This window comes from Triturus cristatus, chromosome 5_2 (genome assembly GCF_964204655.1).
Source record: "Triturus cristatus chromosome 5_2, aTriCri1.1, whole genome shotgun sequence".
NCBI lineage: Eukaryota > Metazoa > Chordata > Amphibia > Caudata > Salamandridae > Triturus > Triturus cristatus.
The window spans coordinates 339395200-339411891 of NC_140588.1; the positions used below are offsets into that span (position 1 = coordinate 339395200).

General features: G+C 39.3%; 1 protein-coding gene across 5 annotated transcripts in view; it reads left to right on the forward strand.

Moving 5' to 3' along the window:
- The window catches only part of LOC146822959 (serpin B6-like), a 183451-nt gene extending 169289 nt beyond the window's left edge, over nucleotides 1-14162 (forward strand). For all 5 annotated transcript variants that reach the window (XM_085607121.1, XM_085607120.1, XM_085607122.1 and 2 more), the window contains one exon: nucleotides 13085-14162. In XM_085607121.1, coding sequence (XP_085463247.1) covers nucleotides 13085-13492 — 408 coding nt within the window. In that variant the 3' untranslated portion in view covers nucleotides 13493-14162. The remainder of the gene's footprint in view (nucleotides 1-13084) is intronic.
- The last annotated feature ends 2530 nt before the right edge of the window (nucleotides 14163-16692 follow it).

Consider the following 16692-nt stretch of genomic DNA (forward strand, 5'->3'; position numbering starts at 1 on the left):
ATGGTGCATTTTATAAATACACATAACCTGTTGCATGTGTAATTCTTTGCAATTTTATTTTAAAGACTGCTGTCCTGGTTTGGATAAGCTACATGCATATTTTGGGGGAATTTGTATCAGTGCCTATGTAGTTAGTAGGTTCGCTATCTAAATATCAACTTTGTTGTAACATTAGTATTCACCACATACGTTGGACTCTGTAGCTTAAAGCAATTCTTCTAAACTGGTCGATAGTCACATTTATCTGCCTACTTTTAGTTCACAAGTATACATTGAAACAATAATGTTCCATGAACATAGGTCACTAAAAACTTTCTAATGAATATTGTCTAGTCATGTGATCTGCACATGTTCAGGGTCGTTGCTTATTCTTAATCATGTAATTATTTAATAATTACATTGGTACCCCTGCTTATATACAGTTGCGAAATGGATTTGATTTGGAACATGTCACAGAAAATTCAATCTTTTGATGCTAGATAATCCCTAAATATCCATCAAACACAAGCTTGAAAACTTCACGAGCATTTTATAGCTCCACCACTATCTTCTAGTATCAAGTAGGACTTTCATTCTGCAACATTTCAGCATCTCTGGTGTAATTTTTATATATAAAATATATACATAACCTATACATATTTATGTGTTGCAAAAGCAGTTTTCGGAAAATACTGCAAAAGATAAATTGCCCTCTAAAAATATGATATTCTGCAGTTTGGACAGGAGGCCCTTACATACTATTTCACCTTCCTAGGGGATAGAACCTCCAAAGATTAACATTCTAAAAGGGGGCTAATACAATATGAGTTATTGAACTCTGCCATATAATTCGGCAATACAGCTATTTTCGGCAGAAAGACAAATTCTTCCACTCACTGCCAGCTCCCAAATAACATCTTTCATATTTGCCTGCGTCGGATAAAACTAAGTGTATAATTCATAAACCTTGTATATCTAACAAAATGATTAAGAAACTGAATACTTTTTTCGTAGTAAATATGTTCTTGCTTACAAAAGAACGAGGACCTTAAAAGGATTGGTTTCATCCTCAGAGTTATAATACACAGTACAAATGCAATCTTCCCTTCTTAATTATTACAAACATGTAGTCAAATCCGATATAGTCTAGCACCCTCATAGGGCAAAGCAATAAACTGAAATCCTACATGACAGCATTAGATTTTTAAAAAAACTTGATTTCCCATTTTTATGTGGCACAACTCAAAGCAAGCAGAGCTTTGATGTGCTTTACAAGTAAAACAACATTGGGGAATGGAAACCGGCTTACAATAAAAGTAGCAAAAAAAGAATGAACATTAAATGTTATCATAAACCAGTTGCCTAGAGGGGGCACATATGAATGATCACATACTAAAAGCAAGAGGAGAGAGAGAGAGGTAGCTATGCCAAGAATGCAGCAGCTGCCCCAGGAGTTCCACTGTTGGGAGAGTGAAATGTGGAGAAAGCGCATGCTTTTTTGGGTCCATTTAGCAGTTTCACCGTCTTTATATGGAGTGGGATAAGCATGGGTTGGTGAGGCTGGTGTACAGTCAATTAAGGGCAAGTCACCCACTTGTGAGTACTGGCAAAACACAGGTGCATGTCTAAATCATACAGCAATAAGCTACATCTCTGGTTTCTCTGGTCAGTCTTGTAGAAGCTAAAGCTGTGAAGCTCTTCTGTCTACTGATTTATCAGCCCCCTACAGTTTGTTAATATGCCATTGGTACAAGTAACATAAACCATAAGTCCTTATAACTATTAATCTCTACAATTACATTCATTATCAACTGGGGAAAAAACTGTCCTATTTTAATACAATTGTCAATCAATGAGATTTCAATTTTCGAATGTTGGAATTAATCATTTAGCAGTAAACTAATTATTTTAAGGTGCCAAATCAGGTCTAGGAGTGCCAGGCCCATACCTGAACTTTCATGACAACCACTAAGTAAAATAATCTAATTTTTATTTATATATAAATATATGGATATCCTGACAACTTGGCATGGTTTGAGCACTCCTGTTCTTATTTTGTTCACCCCTTGTCTAATTGAAGAGATATACCATTGGTCAAATGGAGTCAACTATAAAATAATTGGAAAACTAAAGATTTAAGTCTTCATGTTTAACCTGCATGCATTTAACTTCAGTTTTATTATTTGCTAGTCTATACATTGTTTTGGTTGAACCATATGTTTAGACCACAGTTACCATACTTTTTATATTTTTTTGCATTTGCAGATTAACTTAATCTACATTTATTGTGCAATCAACAATCAATTATATCAAAGATCTAACATACAAATTTACTATCCTCTCTGTTTTGAAAATGCTATTTTTCTTAGAAATTATGTAGGTCTTAATAATATTAATTTTAAGTCAAATTATTTCCACAATACAAACAACTCTCTATAATCAACATCTCTGTTTAGTAACCCACTGAAAAAACATGTTCTGGTAATAAAATATGTTATGAGAGTTTGACACCAGCCATATACATAATTCAGTAGTGAAGTGTAAGTGTAGAAGAGAGTTCTCTGGAGTGACGTGTAGCCACACTGAGAGCCCCTATAGGCTACTTCATTGACTCAGGAGCGCTCAGCATGGCAGCTAGAATCTGACAGAAAAGGGAAAGACTTTGTGAGGAAGTGGCAAGTAAAAGAGATGAAAGGGGAGCAGAAGAGGAGAGCCCAGGAGAGATCAGGCTCGGCCTCAATGATAATTCAACTGGACAGAAAGAAGGGTGACCTCCGATGGAGGTGGGGGGGTGGAAGGTGTCCTCTGACCTGCCCAACTGAATTGTTACAAGGAAGGGCGAGGACATTTTGTACCAGGGAAAGCATGGAGTGGAATAATGTGGGATGGTTCAACTAAAGGGAAAGAGATATCTACCCAAATGGGCCAGAAAGAAAAATAAAATCGACTTTGAAGAGGGAACCAGGGGGGTACAATGAACGAATCACTTAACCATGAAGGACTTTTTAAGACCTTGACACTATCCCAGTCCCAAACATGGTTAGTTAGAAATGTGGAAAACAACCACAGCAGGTCTCCCCCATTAGGATTACAAAATTATCTACATCTAATAACTATGATTCCCAATGATGTGCGGCCCGATCTAATTCTGGGTATTTAGCGATCCCACGGTATGATCCTGGAAGTAAATGTTTTTGCCTATCCATGGCAGAGCCAATCCAAGCACCACTTGAATCATATTGGATAAATAGCCCACTGCAAAGGGTAGGGTACAGCCATTGGACATTACTATCACTGATCTATTTTCAACATAAAAATCCACTGTCCTGTTCCCCTCAAATAAACCAGATGGTTAAAGGCTACATCCAAATAGACTGCCACAAATATCACACCTTTTCTCTCCATGTATAAAAAAACTTTGAATGGAGCTGTAGTAAAGCCAAGACACAAACAGTTATGGAAATGCTATATATGATGTTGTCTCTTTTAACCGATCTCTCATCTTCAGTACTTTTGGGCCTAGCAGCTTGCCTCCTTTAGCTGCCAAGATGAGAAAATGTGGAACCTGCACAAAAGCTCCTTCACTGTATCTAATTCCAGAGTCCATGCTTTCTACACAATGCCTCCTGGATTGCACTACTATTGTGTATCATATTCTGTGTCACCCGATACCACCTGACAAGACAACCAAGATATAGCACTGACTTCTGAAAAGCTGACCCTTTTTATTTGAAGCAAATATTGGGCGACCGGTCATTTTTTCCCCCAACATGCATCTCTTGTGGTATTCAGGTCTATAGGTTCCCCAATTTTTCCTTCAAGAGCTGCATGTTTATCGGCGGTCCCTGTGATAGAAGTATTAGAGTTTGTTACTGTGCATTTTGCTCTCATCCCTGCAGAGTTTAATCAAGACTGAGTTAAGATGGTTTCTTTGGTGGGCTGCCTGGTCAAACCTGCCTTGGCCTGAGCAACTTGTCTACAAACTACTTCATACGTCTGTTTGGAGACTTTTTAAAAATAATTTCTTACTTGTATGTAGGGAGATATTATGATTTGGAGCATTCTGCCAAGGAAGCATTGTGTAATATTCAGCAAAGGGTAATGGATAGACTTATGTGACTCAATCCTGTCAATTCGCAGCTCAAACTACTTGTGTAGAATGAACTTGGTTAACTTATTTACTACAAGTTGCAAATAAGAGAAGGAAGATTAACTGATTTGTTTGCATCACCCTACTTAATTTAATTCATTGATGTATTTCTGTAAATTGAACATCAATTACAGGAAAGATGAAAAGAGAGAAGGAGTGGTGCTTGAAGAAGTTAGGGTTTTATGAGCCATGAAATAAAGGTTTCCTCCTCATATTTAATTCTGACTTATCTTTATGTGGTGCCAAGTCAGTACCATGCATGCTTTTTCCTAAGTTGTTGCCAAGCCCAAAGATCACTTCTTCCCCCTCAGACAGTTTGACTGTGATCTAACAAATGAAGTAGGCAGCATTGTTTCTTTTGAACACATTTATTCCTTATATTCAATGAGAAGGAGATACTGAAGGCTTATATACAGGAGCATTTGCAAAATGGGCTACTGTACTATATTCTTCAACCCCTGCAGCACTTTCGTATTTTGTATCCGATAGATCACACTCTCTGACCTGGTATTGATTAGAGGTTTAAATCAAATTACAATCAAGGATAAATATCCTCTCCTAAAGTGCATTTAAAAGTAAAGGCGAGGAGCATGAATATTTACTAAACTTGAATTGTAAGCTGCTTATCGTTTCTGTATATAAATGAGGGCAGAGAGGGGAAAATACAGCACCTGATTTGGGCATTTTTAATATTATGTAATGCCGTTTTGGTTCTGCAATGTTCCTGCCATTTTTCAACATATTATGTATTCAGTATTTCTTATGTTTTGAACCAATTTGTATTGCTATACCTGAACCCAGTGTTATCAGGACTCAAGCAGCATCACTTGTCTTGTAAACCTGAGAAATGAGTTTGAGAAGGAGGAAATTAAGTGTCTTGGATTTGGGTTAAATCTTTTTGGCCTTTCCGTGGATTTGCAACCAACATCCGTTAATTTGGAATGGCCGTCTTCTCCTCCTAATGTACAAATAGCCTCAAGCCTTTCTTAGATTTGCACATTTTTATTGCAAATTTTTAAGAACGGTAAGAAATAACCAATGATGTAAGTTAAATTCTACAGAGAAAAATACAAAAAGGTTTTTTTTGCTGGAATAATCAAGCTGAATGAGCATTTAATATACCCAAAAGTATGTTCACTGTAGAATCAGTTTATTGTCATCCTGATAATTCTAATAGACATCTCTGAAAGAGCCAAAGGGACAGTTATGTTCCAAAGAAGATGGAAAAGAACATCCTGTGTTCTTTGTCTAATGTTTTCCAGAGAGTTACTGGAATTATTTAGTACTTCTGAGAGAGCTTTTAGATATGAAGATGGCTTGTAATGAATAGACACTACGGAACTGTTTATAATTAAAAAAGATCATTAGAGTTTACAATAAATATGAAATCTTCAATGCTGGAGTAGTCTGCAAGGTAGGTGGACATTTTTCTTACTAGCATGCTGTATACAATGAACAACCCAACTATGGCAACTTGTATATCTATCTAGGCCTACCCTCCCTATGTGAGCACAGGGATAAATCAGTGATCTCTGGGATTAGCAACAGACCCCATACCTGATGTGTGTATTGAGGTGGTCCGTATCATAGGTGTAAACTCAGTTTACGCAAGGCTGCTGCTTCGGTTCCAGGACCTGTCTCTCTGCTGGAATTCTCCTCTCTGCCTCCAAGGGGGGCAAGACATGTTTTATATGAGAAGAACTACTGTGTTGGAAAAATGCAGCTGTACTCCTGTGTCATACCTAAACATGTTAGGAGATGTTGCTTACCAGGTACAAGAAAACAGTACACAGTGTTGTTCGACCTTGAACGAAATGTTCAGACTGAATCCCAAGAAGAATCACTGAATAGCAAATACTATGTATACCTTATTTCTAAAATAACATTGTGTCACAAAAACAAATGTATTGTATGTGGTTGGGCAAAGCAGTGGCAGGCTAAACCAGCTAAAATCCAAGACTAAGGAAGACCCAAAGTGGAACCAAAAAGGAAATCAATACAATGTCACCCTGATAATTATACATCTCTGAAAGAGCCAAAGGGACAGTATTGTTACAAAGATGATAATGGCCAAGAACATCCTGTGTTCTTTGTCTCATGTTATGCCAGAGAGTGACTGGAATTACTTGGTGCTTGTAAGAGAGCTTTTAGATATGAAGATGGCTTGTAATGAATGGGCACTTTAGAACTGTTTTTAATTGAAATCAATAATTAAAGTTTACAGTATAAATGATATCTTCAATGCTGGAATAGACTTCATGGTAGATAGACTTTTGTTTGCACAGTGCGACATTACTATCGCATGTAATTCTGATGCTAAGAATCTTTTGGCTGATGCACTATCTTGTGGCTATCCTTAGTCATAACTCAGTGATCCGCGCTTATGATTTTCTCATCAAATAGCTAAATTTGTCCAATCTTTCTTAAACAAAATGAGATGGCTCAAGAACAAATTGATGCAAAATAATTAAAAGACCTTCATGGTAGGAATCTGTTAGTGTGTTGAATTGAGTTGTATTTCAATCAACTAGCCATTTATCCAACAAAAGAAATTCTGCAAGATGTGATGAAAATGTTTTGTCAATCTGCTATTTCTCACGTTTAGAAGTGCCTTGGACTACTTTGGATTTTACTACCTTTCTGGTGGCCAGCTGTTCCTTCTAGTGTTCAATAATACATTCTTACCTGCCCAGTGTCTGCCCATCATACATCCTCACATTGCAAGATGTTTAATGTCTTTACCAATGGCCCCTGAACAGTGGATAGATTTCTACAATAGATCTTTTTCCTTCAGGAGTATTTCAGATAATAATGGCTACAATAGACACCTTTTCAAGAAGGCCAGTTTTTCTTTTGTACCTATGTTACCTACAGCAAATAAAATGGCTCAATGTTTTTGAATTGACCTATTTCATCGTCATGGATTACCTCATATAATTATTTTTTTTTGAGAAACTCCTGACCTTTTACATTTTTGGAAGGCTCTGTGTAAGTATTAACAAATTAAACAAGCTCTTTCCTCTGGTTATCATTCCCAGTCACAGGCAACCGTGAGCAAACTAATTAAAGGTTGGATAGTTTCTGCAATGCTATTGTAATACAACTCAGCATATTTGGGCTTTCTGATTCCCAGTTGCCCGATTTTCTTATAACAATGGGAGTCACAGAGCTAGTTACGTTTTACCTTTTTTTCTGTATGTAAGGTTTTCATCCAAGAGTTTTTCCTTCTCTTTGCAGTAACCCTTTAGTTCATGTGGCTACGGATTATTTGAATGAGTTACTGAAACATTGACAATTGGTTTCTGAGGGTGAATGCTGTTTTGAAGTTGAGAAGATGGAATATTCTGAGAAATCAACAACAAACTGTTCTTTTGTTCCTGGAATTAAAGTTTAACTATCGCCTTTTTTCTTCCTTCACTGGCCACAACATTTTAGTCCATTTGTCATTCACCATCAGATTAATCCTGTGGAACGTTTGCTTGAAGTTACCATGTGCTAGGAACTTGCCTTGAGTGACGAGAGTGCAGTGGAAGACAGTCCACTTATTGCACAACCAAGAAACAAGATTGTAGGACTTCATGTTCAGCATGTGGTTGGGTGTCCACCCAGATTAGACCAGACCATTGTTTCTGCAGGTAGTCACTGTGAGGGGTGCTGTGAATCTTGTAAGGAGCCTTGGGTGGGAGGAGCTGTGGAAAGACTTCAGAGTGTGGTTTTGAACTAAAGATGTCAAACTTGGTCTCCGTTGTGTATCTCGTTGATGTGTGAATGGAGGAAAGCTGCTTACAAGGTCTTAGAAATGCCATTTCCAAGAGGATGTCTATTCAGGATTCCTGAGTAAGCCACCCAATCGAGATGAAATTGTGTCTTTTCTTGTGATGTCAGTTCTGTTTGATTCATATATAAATGATGCATTGACAAGTAGAGTATGCACCACAACACGTGTTCCGTTGTTTTTCGCTGCTATGCATATTTTACTGGATTTTCTGGCTTACATCGTCCGTCTACCTGATGTCAGTGAGAAATGTGGGTGCCTTGTTTATCTACTTATGAATTAATAGTCATCTTTAAACAAGAACTACTAGATTGCCACAGATTTTTTGTCTTGTGGGATTTTCCTCCTAACTGGGACCTTCCTACAGAGAGACAATGCACCTTTCACATGTCAAGTGTCTCCATAACGTCTTGGTGTGGTATGGCACCATGACTACTGGGAGGAGTCGTACAGTCCTTAAACTTGGAGAGTTTACATTGTAAGATATCTCCATACCTTGTAGACCTTTCTAATAGTTATTGCTGTCCTAATGAAGGCATAGATTATTAAAATTCAATTATTCTTAGTTTATAAAAACGTTGACTAATAGTCAATTATGCCACAGAAATAAATCTTTTGATTCATATTCAACTCAGTCACATTTAAAAGCATAAAAGAAAAGAAATGATCCTCTATACACAACTAGTGTAATAATACCAATTGCCAAATTTAAATTTATCCGTTTCACTCACAATTCATAAACAGTCATAATATATTGGAGAGTAAATTGCATAATACTATAACAAATGTTTGTCATTCGTGAAATAATAGTCCTGATTTACATTACTTAACCCTTCTACATTATCCTAGTTTGTTATGAAGTCCTGACTATTTTAGGAGGGATTGCACCTACTGGGAGTTTCAGGGCTAAATAGTTATTGCATCCATTTTATCAACAGGTTCCCTGCTACGTAACAAAAGGGGCACATTTTTGGCTGTTAGATCCCCATGTTAATCACTTCAAGTGGTATATATCCTCTATCTTCTAGTCTTCTTCTATCAACCGATAAATAATCTATTTTTTTGAGAGACCTCTCCTAGCTTCCTTTACAGCTAAGTTCGGAACACATCTGCACTGCAGGTGCATAAATACTCTCCTCTCTTCACCATTACCTGAGTAGTTTAGATCGTTTTGTATTGGAATGATAAAACACATAGTAAATCCATACTTCTTTACCAAGTCTTTTCCTGCAAGGAATGCTGGTTAGCCATGTAGAGAATATATGAATTACGTGGACAACTTACAAACACTTTTGGAGTACGCAAAAAGTACGCCAGTAGTTTTCTTTTACTTACTCTTCTTATATGTCTTTATGAATTGGCCCTAAAACATCTAACACTGGAATTAAATCTGAATATTCCTGGAATATTCATATACAATTCATACAAATAAAAAGGAAGGTGTCCCCTTTGTTGCATATTTACCATTTTAGTGGCAAGTAACCAAGGCAGACAGGGCTGGACTGGGAACATAAACAAGCCCTGGCAATTCAGTCAAACCGGCCGCGGGGGGAGGCATCAATGTGAAAAACACTGCATTACTTTTGTTACAGGGGGAGGTATTGCAGCTATGCTGCAAACCGCCCCAGGTAACAAAAGTGGCCCTCCAGGGATCCAAAACTGGACCCACTCTGGCGGCCCACCGGTGAAACGCTACGGCCAGTTCGACCCTGAAGGCTAATGGAAATATCTAAAGGAGTACTCCTGTAGTTCTACCCCCCATACTCCTATTTGTTTTTGTCAATGAGCCCCTCAGTATTTATGCATACATTTGAATGCATTTTTTAAATCCAAAAATACCGGTAAACATATTGCGTTTACGGCATCAGTTCAATCCAGATCCGATACAAAATTGTCTCAGGTGTAATTCTTGGTAGGTGATGACAAAAAGGAGTCGGTAAATCCACAAATGAGTCTGAGCATATGTGTACATCTTTTCCATTCTAAATATGTCTCACAGTACATCCATATTCAACTTAAAATTGTGAACTGATCTATGCATTACCTGGATCAAAGATAGATCAAAGAATGTTGGAACTCAAGAACTATTACTGTGCCTAAATGGAGCAGAAACAGAAATATTATTCTGGTTTACTATCTGCATTTCAATCTTACTTATTTGATCCACCTGTTATGCCAGAACCCTCCCCGACAATGAAAGTCTACAGCCAATTAGTTAATGAAATCACCTTTAGAGAAAGTCATCATGTCCTTAGCAAGGTCCTCTGAAATTGTTTGCCACCGAAACAGTGTTGTTAGTTTATTAATTTTTTAGACTGGGGCAACATATTCCTATATCTGGCGTTCAATTGTCTGTTTCTGACAGTCACTTGTCAAAGTTGTTTACACTTTTTATGTACCACCCCCACTCATTTACCATTTATTTGAACTGTGCTGTTCACAACCCCCTTATTTTGCATTCTACTTAATCATGGTATGTTGTTGAAAAATATACTTATATACAAATTGCTGAATTTATTTGAAAAGTTTTATATAGCGCTGGCTAGACCCGGAGGTATCAGAGCGCTTTACATGAGATAGGACATTGTTTCAGAACATTGTTACATAGTTACATCAGTTACAGTTGCAGTTAACAGTATATGCTTAGGAGAAAAAAACATGAGTTTACACAATAATATAAGATAATTAGCGTGTAGGATATCCAAGACACGCGTCATATGGGAAATGGAAGGTAGTGGGGGGAAAGGTAAACAGGGGAGAGGAAAACAGACAGAGTCAGGTAGATCTGAAGGGGGAATGTAGTCCAGGGGGAACAAAGCAGTCCAGGGGAGAGACAGATAAAACCGTGAAGAACCGTGAAATACAATGTCCGATGTCCGGCTGGGTAGGTGACTGCCGAGGGGGGGACCCAGAGCCAGACTCCGCTATAGCTGCATTTGACCGCTCCACCGGGCTGTGGCCAAGGGTACTCGGGTTCCGCGGTAAGTACAAACAGTTATAGTTTCAGCCCGTTGGGCATCATGATAGTTCCATAGAAGGCATCAGTCCCAGTGTTACAGGGAGGCACCGTCCGCCTCGTCCTCCATCTCGGGGTGAGTGCAGGCGAGGTACGGATGGGGAAATTGCGGCATACATGATTGAAGGAGTAGAAACCCAGAGGCTGAGTTGGTGGCGCGTTGGCTCTGGCACAGGCTGTGGGTTCTGGTGGAAGGTGGCCATAGGCTTATACATGAGGCACAAAACAGGGGGCAATCGTGAATGTAATTAAGCCAGCAGAGTCCATGGTGTTCCATGCTGGGTTCCGGGATGGTTATGGCAAGGACCATTGTACTGAGACAGACCCGCAACCCTCGGCGATCCTGGAGGTCTCTAGGGTGTGCTGAGGTATTGGACTCAAGGCCCCAGTTTATAAAATAAAACCCCCGGAGCACGCTGAGGCGTTGCAGTGCTCCAGGGTTGTATGGTCGAGTTGTACATGGTCCGCTGGGTGTTGGGCGGCTGGGCCCCCAGCGTATTTTCTTTAATAAAGCCCCCGGAGCACGCTGAGGCGTTGAGGTGCTCCGGGGTTGTGGGGCAGAGTGCTGCATGGTCCGCCGGGTGTTGGGCGGCCGGGCCCCCAGCGTATTTTTTTAAATAAAGCCCCAGTGCATGCTGAGGCGTAGTGGTGCTCCAGGGTTGTGGGGTTGAGTGCGGCATGGTCCGCTGGGTGTTGGGCGGCTGGGCCCCCAGCTTATTTTTTAAAATAAAGCCCCCGGAGCATGCTGAGGCGTTGCAGTGCTCCGGGGTTGTAGGGGCCGAGTGCGACATGGTCCGCTGGGTGTTGGGGCGGCAGGGCCCCCCCACCATATTTTTTAAATAAAGCCCCCAGAGGCTGCATTCCCAAATGCAGGCCCCTGGAGTGTGCGGTAGGGTCCGTCGTGCAGGGCATCCCCCAGAGCACCCGTAGATCCGGGTGGGCTCTGGGGATCGTTGCGGCCTTGGTGTGTGGCTCAAGACCCCCAGTATTTATCAAATAAAAGCCCCAGAGCCCGTGGGGTTCCACGTGGTGCTCTGTGGCTCTTGCGTTCGCTTATTTTCAAAATAGAAGCCCCCAGAGCCCGCTGCGGTCCAAGCGATGCTCTAGGGGTGTGTAGCAGGGTCCGATGTGCTGGGGCAGACCCCAGAGCCCTCTGAGATTCGGCAGGGCTCTGGAGGTGTTGGGAGGCACGGGGACATTTGCTTTGCTGTTTGACTTTGTTATAACCAGGTGAATACTATTTGTTGGAATAGCACCAAGCACAATCTATAAGGAAAACCATAAAAGTGGCTGTTGTGATTAACGCTATGCTTCTGCTAATTTAATCCTGTAGGATTACTGAAAATCTGTACCCAGTTGCTGAAATGATTTGCTCTTTTGAATCCCTCTGTTTTAATTAATTGTACCCAGACATCAGACATGTCATTTACTACTTTCCTAACATATTCTGTTTGATTTTTCACTACACACTTATAGAACATTATTTTGTCAACTCGATCATATACAGTGCTTCGTTACCACGTGGTTAGATTTGCTCTGTGTACGAAATATACATGTACACACACATATGTTATCCTAAAAATGTGGAATCCTTTGTCTCGTACGATTTATTTGATTCAGATTAATTTTTATGGCCGAAACCATAACTTTGTTACCAACTAGAGGGAAAAGGAAATCAAATGCTGACCTTGTTTTGGAATATTTATATTTCCTGAAGGCAGTCCATGCCCTTGCGTTTTCCTAGGGTGAAGAACACATAACCACATGTGTTCCTGGTATATTCAGGTTGCAATCCATATCCTGTGTTTAATTTTGTCCTTACAAATTTATATTTCTTGCTATTACCTTTATTGAATCAATTTTATTTTAATATAGTATTAAATCAATGGAGGCGCTTTAGGCTAGTTTTTTTTATTTAAACATTTTCATCCTGTATCACTCTTTTTGATACAACTGTAATGGAGGAAATTTAGTGACTATGAAGCACAACTGAGTTGCACAATGAGAGCAATGGCATTGGGTTTGCTCCCTGAAATTATTGAAAACTTTGGTGCCTGTATATTTAGAAAAGTTATGAACTTTTAAAGACCTTTAAACTGCTTTTGACAAACTAATTTATATATATTTTTTTGTATTGAAAAACAATTCTTGTCTCCCTTTTCAGCTTGAAAGAGAACTTACCTATGAGAAATTTGCAGACTGGACAAACCCAGAAATGATGGACACAAATGAGGTTGAGCTATTTTTACCCCGGTTTAAGCTGGAAGAGAATTATGATCTGAAACCAGTCCTCACCAGCCTCGGAATGCTGAATGCATTTGATGTAGTGAAATCTGACTTCTCTGGAATGTCAGATAGCAATGATCTGGTGTTGTCAAAGGTGGTTCACAAGGCATTCGTGGATGTCAATGAGGAAGGCACAGAAGCAGCTGCTGCCACCGCAGCCATCATGATGTTGCGCTGTGCAATGATCAGAGTTCCAAGGTTCATGGCAGACCATCCTTTCCTGTTCTTTATCAGGCACAACAAGACCCGCAACATCCTTTTCTGTGGCCGATTCTGCTCTCCATAAATGGAAAAATACCATAAAATGACCCTCTGCAACTCCTCAAAATATGTTTCGTTCCTAACTGATATGTGTTGTCTTGGACTCCCAGAAGTAAACCTTAATTTCACAGTAGTTTGTAATAATGTGATTGGTTTCACATAAATTTTACGAAAAAATTGAAAATGTTGCGAAAGTTTTTAAATTGAACTATTTCCATTGTCTTTACGGTGCACCTTTTAACCGCTATGGTCAGAATGCAGAACACACTTCATTTTGTTCTTCATTGTTAAATGAAGAAAAATATTTCCTGTATGACACTTGTCATTTTTTAGGTATGTTGTTACTCAAAAACATGATGATTATGGCATGTCGGCGTTCTCATAAAAGCAATGCCGGAGTTGTATAAATTCAGCATTTCCATGCAGGGTAATGTTGCATGGTATGCCTTTCTGGAGAAAACCCAATATATTGTAGACTGCTAGACTTGTGGACTGAAAAAACGACGTTCCAAGAATTAACTGTAAGCTGATTTAGTGATCGCATTTGAACTGCACTCAGTAAGCCTCCAAAGCAACAACCATATTTGAATTTTACAGAGGACTAGTTTCAAAATAAATTGTCCTTATATAACAAATGGCTGCCTTGCTTGTCCTCTTCCTCCATACAATCTAAATAAAGATCTTATGCAAATTAATATTTGCGTTATTGTAATAAGTTTGTTATTCTAGTGTTTTTCATTTAGCAAAACATTCTAATGCTCTGAACATTTTACATTTGCTGATCCAGTTGACTATTACAATATGTTCATTAAAAATCCAATCGTCTGTTACATTTTCAGTAGTCACAAATTGATTTGTCTTAATAAGCGGTAAAAAGAAGTTACTGCAGTCCACCCAGGACACGGGCCTGCTGGAGGTTTACTAATCTAGAGTTTTGAGGTCTGATTCTTCTAAATGTTGCTCCTTTATATGAACAAAAGCAAAATTACTCCACTGCAGGGTTGGTAACACCCACAAGCACACATTTGGTAAATAGCCTCTACATAGAGGATTTGGAAGTGAGTAGAAGGCAACATGGAACCTACAGTATTTTTGTGGTAGAGAGACTGGGAAAGCATGGAAAGTGCCCCTACGACCAAACCTCCAGAGTTGTCTCGAATTACTAAAGTACTCGAAAGCTCTTAAAAGGAGCTGATTGTCTTCCATCAGACTCCTGTCGGAATTCAGTATAGTGGCCAGTGAGGAGCTACATCAGCAGATCAAGATGTATCTATGCTGCAAAACATTGGTATTTTCCCAGGCCATCAACTTTTATAAGTCCAGGCCAATTAGTCTTGTAAAATGCATGTCTAGGGTTAGAGCATAAGGAGTGTACTCTAAACATTCCGGAAAATGAGCTGCATCAACAGAATACCCCAATTACTGTACTTCTTCAACATGAAATATATGGCATTCATTTTAGCACTTTTGCGAATTGCTGAACTCTCACTCAAAGCAAATATTGACCATGTGCAGGTTTCCTGCATGGATCTTCCTACTAGTCCAGTATGCCTGTGTGCGCAGCACCTAGCACCTGCCTTTCTTTTTCTTGACTCACTATGCCATGCTGTGTACCCATTCATTTGCCATACCAAAACCAGGAAAAGCATCTGCACTTACCTGTGTACACACTTACTGATTCATTGAAGGTGTTACTCTTGTTCAGCAGAACAGGAGCATGTCTAAATCTCGCAGCAGTCAACAGCAGTCTTCTGTTTCTCCTGCCAGTCTACTGAGCTTTCTGTCTGACTGATTAGCTGGCCCTTAATATTCTGTTGTTTGGCATTTGTATATGTAGCATAACTCTTCTCCCCCTCCAAAGGAATGTCTTCAGGGGGGTGCACTGATAGTTCAGCACCTTTTTGTGGTACCTCCTGAGGTCCTGTTTGTCACACACACATGCCAATGAGGAAACACCCTCTGAAGATAGCGCAAGGTAGTGCTGGCAGTACCCGTGCCATTATGTTTCTGAAAGGTGAGCACAACAGTCTGCGGCCCCTTCTGTAATGCAACACAGCCTGTGGGCACTGTCTGTAATACAGCACCTGGTCTACTTGCAAAGAAGCAGTATCATTAGCATTTGCTCAATAGTTAAAAGAAGTCCAAGGAAAATCGGCGTGTAGTCTTTATCTCGTATGCTTTTGCCTTATGATTCCACTGAATTATTTGTTGGTTTACACATTTCTTTCTCGTTGAACCAGAATTTGAGTTTAGAACTTAAGTATTTTTTTCTTGTTTAATTGTTTCTTTGTCAATAGTTAGCATTTACTGGGTATTCAAAAAACATTAATGTTAAAGATTATGCTTTGTATTTTTTGCAACAATGTGTAGTTGTTGTTGACAATATTTCTATTTACGCAGTTTGTTCTCCAGTATACACACACACACACACACACCTTTTTGATACCAACACCTGTTTTTATAAACCCATAAAAAAACATGTTCGGTGATAAACTTTATGAACTAAGGAATCCTCGTTTATGAATCGTATGCATAATTCTGGTATCTCGACATATCAATTTCAGTACTTCCAGAAGCAAGCACCTTAGATCCTTCCTGAGATTTACAGAAGGGAAACACAAGATACTTAGACAGTGGATCCTGGAATAAATGAGTCTCTTAGAATTTATGACTACTGTGTATCCTATTGTGTGTTACCAATTAATTTCTTACAAGACAGCTGTTAACAAGCACTAGTTTCCAAATATCTAGCTATCCTTATTTGAAGCTAATATTTTGTGATTGGTCTATTTCCCCATATGGCTTCCTCCATTGGAATGGACAGGGACTATACTGAGCTGAAGTATCTAACTGGGAAATGTCTGGAAGGTAGCCAAGCCATATCTTGTAACCCAATCATTTACAAACTAGTCACTTATTAAAATTCTGGTGTGGCCATTCATCATTGTTACAGACACTCCTTTTTCTGTTTTTTTCCAAATCTCCTGAGAAGCTGCACTTGGAAGCGGTGTCAGAGCTGCCTATACACTTTACAAATTACAATACAATATAAAAGAACATTACTTGTTTTTAAAATATGAGCTTGATCTTGTAGATGTGAAAACTCTCACCAAATGTAAATAAATAAACCAAAGAGCTGACTTATGCTCCCAAACGGCATAAGTATTCATGGACTACTTCTGTGTCTTAAATGGTTAAGCAGCAGCGGCAGCATAATGTCCTCCT